At 48.3% G+C, this 15,007-nt stretch overlaps 1 protein-coding gene across 1 annotated transcript in view; it reads right to left on the minus strand.

Annotated features, from left to right (window-relative positions):
- The window catches only part of LOC137371787 (disintegrin and metalloproteinase domain-containing protein 23-like), a 254,213-nt gene that overhangs the window by 133,747 nt on the left and 105,459 nt on the right, over positions 1–15,007 (minus strand). The window contains exon 6 of the mRNA XM_068034660.1: positions 13,672–13,735. Within this exon, the coding sequence (XP_067890761.1) occupies positions 13,672–13,735 (64 nt within the window). The remainder of the gene's footprint in view (positions 1–13,671; positions 13,736–15,007) is intronic.

The raw sequence follows: 15,007 nt of genomic DNA on the forward strand, positions 1-15,007 counted from the left end.
AACTGTCCTGTAGTTTCCTGCTTTCTGTCTCCCTCCCTTTTTGAATAAAGGAGTTACATTTGCTATTTTCCAATCTAACAAAACCTTCACCGAATCTAGGGAATTCTGGAAAATTAAAACTAACGCATCAACTATCTCATTAGCCATTTCTTTTAACATCCTAGGATGAAGTCCATCAGGACCTGGGGACTTGTCAGCCCACAGCTCCAACAATTTGTTCAGTAACACTTCCCTGGTGATTGTAATTTTCTTGAGTTCCTCCCTCCCTTCCATTTCCTGACTTACAGCTAATACTGGGATGTTACTTGTATCCTCAGTAGTGAAGACGGATGCAAAATACATGTTCAGTTCATCTGCCATCTCCTTATTATCCATTATTAATTCCCCAGACTCACTTTCTATAGGACCAACGCTCACTTTGTTAACACTTTTCTTTTTTAAATATCTATAGAAACCCTTACTATTTGTCTTTATATTTCTAGCTAGCTTTCTCTCGTACTCTAATTTTACCTTCCTTATCAATCTTTTAGTCATTCTTTGCTGTTTTTATATTCTGTCCAATTTTCTGCCTCCCATCTTTGCACAATTATATTCTTTTTCTTTAAGTTTGATACTATCTTTTACTGTTTTAGTTAACCATGGATGGCGGGTCCCACACTTGGAATTTTTATTTCTCGTTGAAATGTATCTATTCTGTGTATTCTGAAATATCCCCTTAAATGTCTGCCACTGCATCTCTAATGACCTATCTCTTAACCTAATTTGCCGGTTCACTTTAGCTAGCTCTGCTTTCATGCCCTCATAATTGCCCTTATTTAAGTTTAGGTGCCATGTGATCTTTTACATCCACCTGGAAGGGCAGATGAGGCCTCAGGTTAATGTCTCATCCAAAAGACAACACCTCCAACAATGCAGCATTCCCTCAGTACTGCACTGGGAGTGTCAGCCTAGTTTATGTGCTCAAGCACTGGAGTGAGACTTGAACCCACAACCTTCTGACTCAGGGGCAAAAACGCTACCACCAAGGCACAGCTGACCACCTACTGTACCGACTTCTCCGAAACGTTCACCACTAACCATCGAGGCTGAATTCAGACTGCAGGTATGATAAGGTACTACCAGGCTGGGAATACTGGTTGAAGGATAAACCTCCCTCTGCTCCACTCTAACAACCCACTTTAGCCTGCAGAAGGTTACGGAGGGTGGAAGCTTTTTGGCAATTACAAAGCAAAGTGTTCAGTTACTCTTACATTATCAATAGTTAGAAGTAGAAGCAGGAAATGCAAAAAAAAAAGTACATTTATTCAGACGTTTTTCTTCATTTGTCCTCAGGTTATGGGCATCACTAGCAAGCCTGGCATTTCTTGGCCATCCCTAGTTGCCCTGAGAAGGTGATGGTAGTGGGTTTGCCAAAACTGAGTGGCTTGCTAAGCCACTTCACAGATCAGTCTGATTGAGATGAGAATCTACTTTTCATTGGCTGCAAGTAAGAGTCAACCACCCTGGTGTGGGACTGGAGTCACATATAGGGTCAGACCGGGTCAGGACGGCAAATTTCCTTCCCTAAAGCAATAGGTTCTCAAGCTGGGGTCCGCGAGAAGGTTTCAAGGGGCTTGCCAAAAATAAAATTCCAGCTGACGCTGCCCTCCCCTCAGCACCACCTCTGCACCACTGACTGGCAGCAATGTCCATTGCACCCTCATTTCTAGCAGAGCGCGGAGTTGTGGAAAAACCACTCAATGCAACCAATAAGGATTGAGGGCGAGGTGCGCAGAGACTATCCAAAGTCAGGAGTATCTCAGCCTGCTACAGTGTAGCTCACGCAGCCTGAGCCGGGGTTTGTCTCCATTGAAGCCGCAACACGTCGGCAGACTGGCACGAGTGATCGGGACTTCTCGCCTTGACCAAGGTGGGTGAGACGCTGGCAGAGCTCCGCCGTGTCAAATACGACAAAATGGACATAAATGTGCTGGGTAAATGGCTGACCCCAACAAAGGTATTGACTGCAGCTGAGAGCCAAACACGCAGGAATTGTTCCAGCGCCTGGAACGTGTGATTAGAGGCAAAACAAAAAGGATGAATTAATCTGCGTGTAAAGTGCCTAATGGCACAAGTGGGAATCAATCCAGTTCTAGAAGCTAAAAAAAACCTGACAGAGGTGGGAGGGGCCACTGCCAGGCTGATGTTAACGTATCGTGTGCCATTGTATCACTTTTGGCTTCTGTTATTATTAAAACTGGATTTCAACACAAGAACTACTGGAAAGCAAACTGAATAAACACTGAAATATTTCTTCAAGTGGCTGCAGAGGAGGTTGTGTTTATTTTGCAGCTGCAAAGCTGGCTGCCAGCCCCTTATACTGTGTCTGGGCCTCCTACATGATTCCATGCCAATGGTCGCTAGCAAACTTTCTAGTGATTAAAAATTAGTAAACCCCTTTGGGGATTTTGATACTTTTTCCTAACTCTTAAAAAAACAATGTTGACCATTAATATTTTTATAGACATCTCTGCTTACGTCCAGTACTACATAGCTTTAGAAACATGCAGCTCTTTGTGGAATACGTTATTTTTAATTTTTCATGAAGGCTGGGGAAAATTCCTCATAATATTTTCCCACCACACCACAAGCTTAGGGATTTCCCCATCACAGTGAACCAGAATTGATCTGCAATCACTGAATATCATGGGATGACCACTTACAAACCTGACTAAACTGAGTGCAAACAAAATGTAGTCCAAGATCATGATAATTACAGATAAGGCAGACCATTCAGCCCATCTTAATTCAACTATACAAGGTTCACATTAAGTAAAAAGGCATTGAAGTGGATGATCAGCCATGAACACATCGAATGGCGGGGCAAGCTCGATAGGCTGAATGGCCTACTCCTGCTCCACGTTCCTAATTAATTTTTATACAGAAAAATTATTTGTGCCACAGAGGTCCATGCAATTTAAATAACGTGGGAGGACGGCTTCTGAAGCAAAAAGGTTGTCAATCCCTGCCCTAAAGAACATCAGTGAACCAGTTAGGGTTTTACATCAATTCAACAGCTTCACGCTCAATTTTACTGAAAACATTTTTGTCCCAAATCTCCAGAATCAGCGAACCTCAGACCTCTGCCCAAAGGCAAGAGGTAGGTGAAAAACACTGACTGGACAGACCGACATTTATATTGCACCTTTCACGACCAACGGACGTCTCAAAGCAGTTTACAGCCAATGAAGTACTTTTTGAAGTGTAGTCACTAGTGTAAAGTGAGAAACGCAGCAGCCAATTTGTGCACAGCAAACTCTGACAAACGGCAAGGCAATAATGACTAGATAATCTCTTTTTGTGATGTTGGTTGAGGGATAAATATTGACCAGGACACTGGGGAGAACTGGGCACTGGGAGGAGTTATCGGTGTCCTGGACATCCCCCCACGTTGCTGGTTGTGGGAGCTTGCTGTGTTGCAAATCGGCTGCCGTGTTCCCTACATTACAACAGTAACTACACCTCAAAAGTACTTCATTGACTGTGAAGTGCTTTGGGACATCATGAGAAAAGGGTTAAATGATGAGGGTAGGTTGCGTAGACTTGGCTTGTATTTTCTTCAAGTCAGCAGCCCACAAATGCATAAGATGGGTGACTGCTGGGACGTTTGCCAGGACCAGCAATTATGTGAATTTCGCCTGCAACGCGCCAGTCAGAATGAGTGGGTGCCAGGGTTTGCAGCTCTGGCTGGCCCCCCACAGGCGCAGGGCATCATCGACTGCACACACATGCCAATTAAGGCACTCCCAGATCATCCAGGAGTATTCACCAACCACAAAGGCTTCGAATCTATCAATGTGTGGCTGGTGGGCAACCACAAGAAAAGATTAATGCAGGTGGGCGGCAGATTCCCAGGCAGCTGTCACGATATTTTCATCCTACAGCAGTCCACCCTCCCTGACCTCTTTGGACTTGCAAGCAGACTTAAGGGGCAGCTGCTAGGTGATAAAGGGTACCTGCTTCAAACTTGGCCGATGACAACCCTCAGAAACACAATGAATGAAGCCCAAGAACGAAAGCCACATGATCACCAGATAGGTCACTGAGCAAGTGACTGGCATGGTCAAGATGCACAGATCTGACAGCACAATCCAGTACTTACCAGCCAGGGACGCCGGAATGATCGCGGTGTGCTGCATTCAGCACAATGTTGCACAGCAGTGAGATATGGACCTGCAAGAGGAACAGGAGGGGGAGGGAGAGGAGGGGGAGGGAGAGGAAGCAGTGGTGGAGGTGGAAGATGGTGACCTCAATGCAGCACCAGCCATTCACAATGCTGCCAGGGATTCTCTTATAGAAAAGAAAGACTTGCATTTATATAGCGCCTTTCATAACCTCAGGACGACCCAAAGCACTTCACAGCCAATGAAGCATTTTTGAAGTGTAGTCACTGTTGTAATGTAGGAAGAATGGCAGCTAGTCTGTGCACAGCCAGCTCCCATGAAAAGTAATGTGATAATGTCCAGAAAATCTGTTTTTGTGATGTTGACTGAGGGATAAATGTTGTCCAGACACCAAGATAACCCCCCCCCCCACCCCGCTCTTCTTCAAACTACTGCCATGGGATCTTTTTCATTCATGTGAGAGGGCAGGCAAGCCCTCAGTTTAATGCCTCATCCAAAATATAGCACCTCTGACTGTACTGTGTACCCCATCAGTACTGCACTGGAGTGTCAGCCTATATTTTTTGGTTCAAGTCCTGCAGTGGGACCTAAGGCTGTGCTTGCTGACAATGCTATAACCAATTCTAGAGCTTCAGGCCAGGGAGTGCCTAACACCGTTGGGGTGGTGGTGGCAGATAATGAAGGAAGTGCTCTGGTTGACCATCTTCATTAAGAAAATCCTCATCGATTGCTGTGGATTCCAAGCTGCAGACATCTTCTGCCTGCAGGACTTCCCCAGCAGTGGATATTTCGATGTGACTTTCAAGAATGTGGCGGGATGCATCAAGTTCCTGAAGATGTTCAAGGAGGGAGGAAACCAGGCGCCGCTGTCGATCCTCACAATGGAGCCGCTCTTCATGCTGCCGTCGCAACGCAACCAGGTGGTGACAATTCACCTCTATAATCCCCATGTTCCTGTCGTGGATGTACTCACCTTCCTCGCCAGGTAGGTCGAGGTGGCCGGCAGCAGCACTTATGTCAAGGACCCATTTGGGATTTGGACCAGCAAGCGGCACGTCAAGGTGACCTTGAAGGTCGATGCCAATGGAGCCATCATCCACCGTCCCTCCAGCTTCACTATCGGGGGAAGTCGGGGCTTCTTGGTCTATGCGGGGCAGCCCAGAGTTTGTCGCACCTGTGGCAAATCTGGTCACATGGCAGCTAACTGCAGCACAGTTGTCTGCAAGAAGGAAGGCCATCAGACCAAGGACTGTAAGCAGAGTAAGTGCTGCAACCTGTGTGGTGAGGCAGGCCACCGGTACAAAACCTGCCCCAAACGGTGCCTCAGTTATGCGCAGGCGGCAAGGTCCAAGGAAAGGCCGGGAGAAGGAACGGTGAATGTGTTTGGTGCTGGGAAGGAGACAGCAATCTTCTCCGCAGCAAGGAAAGTCTATTTGAGAAGGAGAAGAAAGGGGAGGCAGCTGCAAACAGCGACCCAACACCTACCCCGTGCCCGGAAATCCCTCCTCTACAGATAGAATCAATGGAGGAGGAGGCAGCAGATGGACAAACTGGTCAGTGGCAAGTGGTACAAAGAAAAACCAAAAAGAAGAAGCCTCCAAAAAAGGCACAGGTCACAACCCAAACCAGTGGCAAGAGGAGGCTACCGTCTGAGACAGACTATGGCAGCTCCTCCTCATTGGACAAGGAAGGGCCGGAACGACGGAACCTGCAAAAGAAGCAGGAGAACTCAAAGGAGCTGGAAGAGCAAATCCCCCAGCTCCGGGGCACTGGAAGCTGTGATAGGCCCAGTGCGCCCCAACTCCAGCGAGATGCCCAGCACACTCCAGCTCCGGGAAGCCAGGAGCAGTGATGTCTTTGAGGAGGAACAGAGGGGAAAGACACCAACAGCAGAGGACAGCCCAAGCCTTGCTACCTACAAGAACACCCCCCCCCCCCCCACCGATGTCACCCCAGCAGAACAAACCCCCATGCGTAACCAGGAGGGGTTTCTGAGCCCAACGAATGTGAAACAGCTTGTGTACACTATGGGTATGCAGGAACATACCCAAGGACTGGGACTAGCAAGGACACCTGGTGTGGGAAGCAACACCCAACTTTAAAATGGATATAAAGACTGCTTCGATTAACGTGCATAGCATAAATCCACTACGCGATGGACTACGTCGCCAAGGTCAAAGCCGACCTGCTGTTTCTGCAGGAGTGTGGAATCCCGCACCTCAGCACTTACAGGCAATGGTCGCAATGGTGGTCCCACGAGCCACTGATCTGGTCAGGGGGTAATGATTCCCATTCCTCCAGCCTGAGTATTCTACTGCGGGGAGGTAACTTCACCATCTCCGAAGTTAAGGAGGTGGTGGGCGGTCGCCTCCTCGTAGCAGATGCAATGTACAACAATGCTCTGCTCCGGTTGATCAACATGTACGCCCCGGTTCAATACAGCGAGCGGCTGACCATCTTCCAGCAGCTCCCACTGCTGCTGGTGACGTCCAGGCCGATCATTCTTGACAGTGACTTCAACTGCATCATCGATGCAGCTGGAAGATCCAGCAGTGACAACAGCAAACTGGATGCTACGTCCAGATTCCTAATGGAAACTGCAAAAGATGCCAAGCTGCACGACGTCTTCAGCAAATCTGCAGACGGAGCGCAGCGTAGATACACCTGGTCAAGACTGGACGGGTCTGCCTGTTCCAGGATTGACTTCCTGTTTGTATTCCGTGCTGTCACGGTCAGATCCATCGACGTCAAGCCGGTGTTCTTCTCTGACCACTGCCTCTTACTGTCAGACTGACACTTACAGGATGACCAGCGGGTTGGCAGGTGAACATGGAAGCTGGACACTGCTGATCCCAGGGAACATTGAGGAACTCAAAAGGGATTACAATGGTTGGAGAACCGTGAAACCCCTCTTTGAGTCTCCAGTTCACTGGTGGGAGGCGATCAAGGCGAACATCAAGAGGTTCTTTATCCTCAAAGGTGTTCAGAGGGCAAGAAAGAGACAGAGGGAAATGTCCCGACTCCAGAAAAGAATGCAAAATCTGCTCTGACTGCAGTCGATGGGGTCGAGGTCAAGGAGGATCTCCAAGAAGTGAAGAGCCAGCAGGCCTCGCTCTTTGCCAAGAGGCTTCCAAGATCATCTTCCGGTCCAGAGTCTGCTCCGTTGAGCAGGATGAGGTGTGCTCACGTTTCTTCTTCCAAAAGGTACACACAGAGAGCTCTGTGATCAACGGCCTGAAGGAAGAGGACGGTTCGGTAATCTCTTTGCAGTCCGATATACTAAGGATCAGCAAATCTTTTATGCTGGGCTGTATGACATGAAGCCTACGGACAGCACGGCTTCCCAGTCCTTCCTGTCATCTGTCTCGGAGATCTTAAATGACAGCATGCAGGAGAGTCTGGACAAAACACTAACTCTGGATGAGCTGATAAAGGCCGTCAGGTCCTTCGGGATGAGTAAAACTCCCGGTAGCGACGGCTTACAGGTTGAGTTGTATTCGGCTCTGTGGGACAGGGTCGGCCCAGACCTGCAGGAAATATACGAGAGTATGCTCCTGCTCGGCAGCATGTCAGAATCCATGAGGAAAGGCATCATCACCCTCATCTACAAGCAGAAGGGGGAGAGGGTGGAAATCAGAAATTGGTGGCCCATCTCACTGCTTAATGTTGACTACAAGATTCTGTCCAAAGCCATCGCCAGTTGGGTCAAGTCTGCTCTGGAGTTGGTGATTCACCCTGACCAGACCTGCACTGTACCAGGCAGGAAGATCTCTGATAGTCTCGCGCTACTCAGGGATACGATCGCCTATGTACGGGACAGGAGGGTGGATACCTGCCTCATCAGCCTGGACCAGGAGAAGGCCTCTGACAGGATATCGCACACCTACATGATGGACGTGCTCTCCAAAATGGGGTTTGGGGAGGGTATCTGCAATTGGATCAAACTGCTCTACACAAACATCAGTAGCGCTGTCTCAATTAATGGGTGGGAATCAGAAAGTTTCCCGATTCAATCTGGAGTCAGACAGGGCTGTCCTCTCTCCCGTCTTGTTTGTTTGCTGTATCGAACCTTTTGCTGAGTCCATTAGGAAGGATGCGGGCACAAGAGGGGTGATAATCCCAGGCAGCGGAGGCCTTCAAGTTAGAGCCTCCCAGTAGATGGACAACGTCACCATCTTCTGCTCGGATCCGTTGTCCGTTCGCAGAATGATGAGCATCTGCGACCAGTTCGAACTGGCCTCGGGAGCCACAGCAAGAGCACGGCCACGTTCTTTGGGAACTGGGCCGACCGATCCTTTGTCCCCTTCACCATCAGGTCAGACTACCTGAAGGTGTTGGGGAGTTGGTGGCGTTGATAATGTCAGTGGACTAGTAATCCAGAGGTCCAGGCTAGTGGTCTGGGGACATGGGTTCAAATCCCACCACAGCTGATGGTGAAACTAGAATTAGAATCTAATGGCAACCATGAAACCATTGTTGATTGTCGTAAAAACCCATCTGGTTCACTAATGCTCTTTAGGGAAGGAAATCTGTTGATCATAGAGAGATACAGTACTGAAACAGGCCCTATGGCCCACCGAGTCCACGCCGACCATCACCCACCTATTTATACTAATCCTACATTATTCCCTACCACATCCCCTCCTACATTAATCCCATATTCCCTACCATTTTCCTACCTACACTATGGGCAATTTACAATGGCCAATTTACCAAGAAACCCGCAAGTCTTTGGCTGTGGGAGGAAACCGGAGCACCCGGCGGAAACCCACACGATCACAGGGAGCAAACTCCGCACAGGCAGTACCCAGAATCGAACCCGGATCGCTGGAGCTGTGAGGCTGCGGTGCTAACCACTGCGCCACTGGCCTACATGTGACTCCAGACCCACAGCAATGTGATTGAAATGGCCTAGCAAGGCACTCAGTTTAAGGGTAATTAGGAATGGGAAATAAATGCTGGCCGAGCCAGCGACATCGACATCCATATCCAACGAATGAATTTTTTTTAATGGTTTGGAAGGGCCGGGGTGTGTGCCAAAACCTGGAAGGAGCGAGTAGCCGTGGTACACCATAAACTGAGTATGTGGGAGCAGTATTCTCTCCCCATTGTGGATAAGTACTTGGTCATCAGATGCGAGGCGCTCACGTTGTTGTTGTATGTGGTGCAGGTCTGGCCCATACCCCACTCCTGCGCCGTGGCGGTCACCCGAGCCATCTTCCGCTTTATCTGGAGATCCAAAATGGACCGGGTCCGGAGGGACACTATGTTCAAACCTCTGGATAAAGGGGGGGAAAACATACCCAATGTTGCCCTCATCCTGATGACCATCTTCATGTACTGCTTCATCAAGCTGTGCGTACAACCCAGTACGCAAACACCAAGTGTCACAATGTGCTGAGGTTCTATCTGTCCCTGGTGTTGCGAAAGATGGGTCTGGTTATATTGCCACGGAATGCTCCATCCAGTTGGACCGTGCCGTACCACCTATCCATCGTGGAAAGGTTTGTGCAGAGAAACGCCTTTGACCATCAATCCATCAGGCAGTGGTCTGCACGAAATGTCCTCAAGGCCCTATGAGAAAAGGAGATGGTGGATCCTGTCGGATGGTTCCCTGAGCAGACTGCCAGTCATTTGGTAGAATGACTCATCACCAGAACTTTCAAACAAGCACCAAGACGTAGCTTGGCTGGTGGTGAGAAGGGCCCTCCCCGTCAGATCCTTCCTGCACACCCAGAATCTCACCACCTCCGCACGCTGCCTTCGAGGTGGCTGTAGTGGGGAAGAGACAGTTGCCCACCTCCTTCTGGAATGTGTCTTTGCAAAGCAGGTCTGGAAAGAGATCCAGTGGGTTTTGTCAAGGTTCATCCCAAGCAGCTCTGTAACACAGCAGTCTGTGCTCTACGGTCTGTTTCCAGGGCCGCACACCGAGATAAACATCAACTGCTGCTGGAGGACTATCAATTCAGTGAAGGACATTCTTTTTGTCTGCCTGAAACTTGCTGGTCTTCCAGAGAAAAGAGTTATCGATGACCGAGTGTTGCAGACTGGCACATTCCAGGACTACGTGCTGAGGGACGCACTAAAGCTTGGGGCAGCTGCTGCAAAGGCTCAATGGGGAAAGACCACGGTGTAAGATCCTTCTGCCATCGAGAACTGAGGGGCTGGAACCTGTGTAAAACCCCTTGGGCTGTATGCACCAAAATGTTTTTTGTTATGTAATGCCAATATACATTGCATTTAAAATGGAATGGCAACAATTGTGAGGCACTTCATGTTTCTGTAATGAACAAATTTGATTTCCGAAATGTGAAATTTGCACTGTTCTGAACTGTTTTCTAATGTATTTTTGCAAATTTTTATGAATAAAGTACATTTTTCGGGAAAAGAATGTAGCCTCTAGGTGGCGCGGTACTGGCACATGTGCAAATGCAGTCTCATTGACTGAAATGTCGCTGTCTGCGACGTCTCGGGCAGCTTCCAGTAATAAAGATGGCGCTGCTCAATTTGACACAAAGGAACAAATTAAACCCAAACCCCATCACCCTTCAATGGCCGTGCTTGCTGCTCCATCGACAGCGTCCTCCCCAACCGTACTCCGCTCCCTCCCGCAATCGCCGCTCCATCCCTCCGTTCTCTCCCACACCTGTCTCACTGCCGGAGAAGTGACGGTATAGAGCGAGTGGGAGGGAGAGGGAGCGGCGGGCAGGCGGGACTGGCGAGCAGACGGGAGCGGGGATTGAGGCAGCGATTGCAGGACGGAGCAGGATACTGTTGGGGGAGGTGGAGGCAGCGATCGTGGCCATTGAGGAGGGAGATAAATCTGGGACATCACTACGTCTGACAACATTATGTGGTGACGTCGCCGCGCGCATGCACAGATTCATACTAGCAAGCTGGAAAATGTTCAGACGCACCGATGACAGCAGCAATCGCTCTGCGCATACTCTGCGTTGTCACCTTCTCACTCAGAGGCGAAAGTGCTACCAACTAAGCCACGGCTGACACACAATAGCTATAAGGTTCATCCAAAACGCCCACTGCACATCCCCAATTGGTCCTTGTCAATTCATATCTTCCCATTCATCAGCAAACAACTGCATGGGAAACAGAGAAAAGTGGGGCAAAGGAATACCATAGACAGATGTGCTAGAAGTTCTTCTGAGCTCTCACTCGCTATCGCCCCGCACTCCCCTCCCCACCATCACAACCAAACGTATTATTAGGCCTGTTAACTCTTTCTCTCCCCAGTGATGCTGAGCATTTCCAGCACTTGCTGTTTTTATTTTATAACTGTTGAAGCTGGGGGTCAATTTCAAGTTTCAAACCTGAGACTAATAGATTTTCGTTCAGTAAAATGCAGATCAGCCATGATCTAACTGATTGGTGGAACACCTCGAGGGGCTGAATGGCCTCCTTCAGTTCTGATTGAAAGGAGTTGCATAAATGCCAGTTCTGGTCGCCACATTATCAAAAGGATGTGGATGCTTTGGAGAGGGTGCAGAGGAGGTTCACCAGGATGTTGCCTGGTATGGAGGGCGCTAGCTATGAAGAGAGGTTGAGTAGATTAGGATTATTTTCATTAGAAAGACGGAGGTTGAGGGGGGACCTGATTGAGGTGTACAAAATCATGAGAGGTATAGACAGGGTGGATAGCAAGAAGCTTTTTCCCAGAGTGGGGGTTTCAATTACTAGAGGACACGAGTTCAAAGTGAAAGGGGAAAAGTTTAGGGGGGATATGCGTGGAAAGTTCTTTACGCAGAGGGTGGTGGGCACCTGGAACGCATTGCCAGCGGAGGTGGTAGATGCGGGCACGATGGAGTCTTTTAAGATGTATCTAGACAGATACATGAATGGGCAGGAAGAAAAGAGATACAGAAGCTTAGAAAATAGGCGACATGTTTAGAGAGAGGATCTGGATCGGCGCAGGCTTGGAGGGCCGAAGGGCCTGTTCCTGTGCTGTAATTATCTTTGTTCTTTGTTCTTTTTCAGCGTGCTCTGAGGCTGATTAGGGCTGATAATCTGCCTCCACAGCAGGGGTGCAGAGTTGCCATTTGTGCATTTATCAAGTCTGGTGATTGATTTATGACCTCTCCATTCTCACTGCTCTCCTATATCAGCTGTCAGCAGCTTTGAAAAAGAGACTTTTTTTTTTGCATCTTGCAGAATTGATTTCAGTAGCAAATTTGCTGAAAGGCAATTTCTTTTGAAAAAAACTCTCATTAAAAAAATCTCCCAAGTTACTGCAGTAAAGTTCATGTTACAGAACAAAAAACATTGCATCCTTCACAATTCTGCTGAGACAGTAAAGCCAGTCAGTTTTGGAATAGTCCCAATGATGTCACACAGGCACATCGGGCTAATGGGTATCTTCCTGCTCCAAAAAGAGTCTCCAATTGTGGAAACAGCCTCATGGTTTGACAAAGGCCCAGATTAATAATCCGGTTAGTGTGAATACAAGTCCAACCATGGCAGTTTTGAGAATCTGAACTCAGTTATGTATATTAAAAAAAAATGGAAATACAAAAAAGGTAACGGACAAACGGAAACTGTTGGATTGTTGTAAAAATCTAACTGGTCTGGAATTGCTTCAATTCTAAAATTCTCACCCTTGTTTTCAAATCCCTCGATTGCTTCACCCTCCCTATCTCTGCGATCTCCTCCAGCCTCACAACCCTCCGAGATCTCTGCGCTGCTCTAATTCTGACTTCGTTTGCATCCCCCCACTTGCTTCGCCCCACCATTGGTGGCTGTGCCTTCAGCTGTCTGCGGCCTAAGCTCTGGAATTCCCTCCCTAAATCTCTCTGCTCTTCTAAGATGCTCATTAAAATGAACCTCTATGACCAACCTTCTCGTCACCTGTCCTAATATCTCCTTATGTGACTATGTCCAAATTTGTCCAATTACACTCCTGTGAAGCACCTTGTGGCGTTTTAAAGGTGTTGTCGGTTCACTAATGCACTTTAGGGAAATAAACTTGGTGCTCTTGCCCAGTCTGGCCTGTTAATTTCATATCAATTGTTTAATTATATGCAGGTGAAAGGTGTTAATTAGGGTCTTACTTGAGCACTTATAAGGAGTCACTTACTGAAACTGAGTGGAGGTTTGAGTTAGGAGTTCCATGTTTGTAATCTTCCACTCTGAATAATGTAAGACTGAGGAAAGATTGGCTCCAGTTTCATCCTTCAACAACTGGCTTTCTTGGATTAAAATAGCCTACCCGCAACTCCAGTCCCATACCAGCGTGCTTCACTCTGGACTGCCCTCTTGCAGCTGCCTAGCAAGCCAGTCAGTTGTATCATTGCGAGAGCACTCTCACCGCATGGGCAGCAGCGGTTCAGGTAGGCAGCTCACCACCACCTTCTCGATCAACTAGGCTGGCCTTGCGAGCGATGCCCACATCCCAAGAAAGAAAAGCTCTATCAACAATCTACAAGGCCTACCATATCAGCAATACTGGTGGCACCTATCATCTGACAGTACATGAGGAATAATATTTGGTACTCACCTCTGTATGTGTCTGTGTCAATGGCTCAATGATATACATGTAGTTACCATCATCAAACATGCCACTAGAAAGAGAGAGGGATGACAGTGTTAGAATAAGGTCAGTGGTCTTGGTCAGTGCCCAATAGCTCGCACGAAGCTGACCAATCCTTGGTGCCACTCTCCCAGCATTTTAACTGCTTTCACCCAAGTTTTCTCTTCCGTGTTCCTGAAGCTATGGGTTGCTGGTACTGTGAAACCCTGTACTTGCCCAACTACCAGTGTCAGCATCAAGCACTCTCACATCAAGTGTGGTACAAAGTCAAATGCAAATTAAAGCTCTCTCTACCCTGCCACTTAAGATTCGGGGATTTTTTAAACGTGGATTTTTTTTTAACACCAGTTTCAAGGAAACGAAGACGATCAACTAGAAACCCTGGATTACACGAGCAGAGTTTGGTTGAAATCATTAACAACGTATCATTTAACACAGAACTGTTCGACTTGACTATTACAAGACGGCATGCTGGGAAGCTTGACCAAGTTGAACAGTATTATTGCTGCTTCTGACTGGTGAAGGCTAACTGAGATGATGAGCTTTCACTGAGATAAGGGGCTGAATTTTACCATGAGCTTCAGGACCCGATGTCAGGACCAAACGGGGGATCCTGAACCCACACTTGACGGCGGCAGGCCCAGCTCGGCGATTTTACCAGAGGCAGCCTCCTAACCGGCTGCCTCCAGGCTCAATGCCCTCGGTCAGATAAGTAGATATAATAAATTCAGGATGGCAGAGGCCAAAAGGCCCCGCTGATTGAAGGGGAAGCCTCCCATGGTCCCCCCTACCCCATGCTGCCACAGTGTGTCCGCCTCCATGAAGGTGGCGGCATCCCCACGTGGCAGGACGCCACTCTGCCACTGGCAAAATAGTGGCGGCCCCTGCTTAATGGCCCCTAATAGGGACCTTAATTATGCAAATTGGCTGCCCACCTCTGTGCAGTGGGCAGCCGATCCACACGCCAGCTCATATGAACATAAATAGGAGCAGGAGGAGGCCATGCAGCCCAGCGAGCCTGCTCCACCACTCAGTACGATCATGGCCTCAACTCCACTTTCCTGCCCGCTCCCCATATCCCTTGAATTCCCTGAGACACCAAAAATCTATCACAGCTTTAAATATATTCAGTGATGGAGCATCCACTACCCTCTGGGGTCGAGAATCCCCAAAGATTCACAACCCTTTGAGTGAAGAAATTTCTCCTCATCTCAGTCCCAAATGATTGGCCCCTTACCCTGAGAATGGCCCCCGTGTTTTAGATTCCCCAGCCAGGGGAAACAACCTCTCAATGTCTATGCTG

Source organism: Heterodontus francisci, chromosome 7 (genome assembly GCF_036365525.1).
Source record: "Heterodontus francisci isolate sHetFra1 chromosome 7, sHetFra1.hap1, whole genome shotgun sequence".
NCBI lineage: Eukaryota > Metazoa > Chordata > Chondrichthyes > Heterodontiformes > Heterodontidae > Heterodontus > Heterodontus francisci.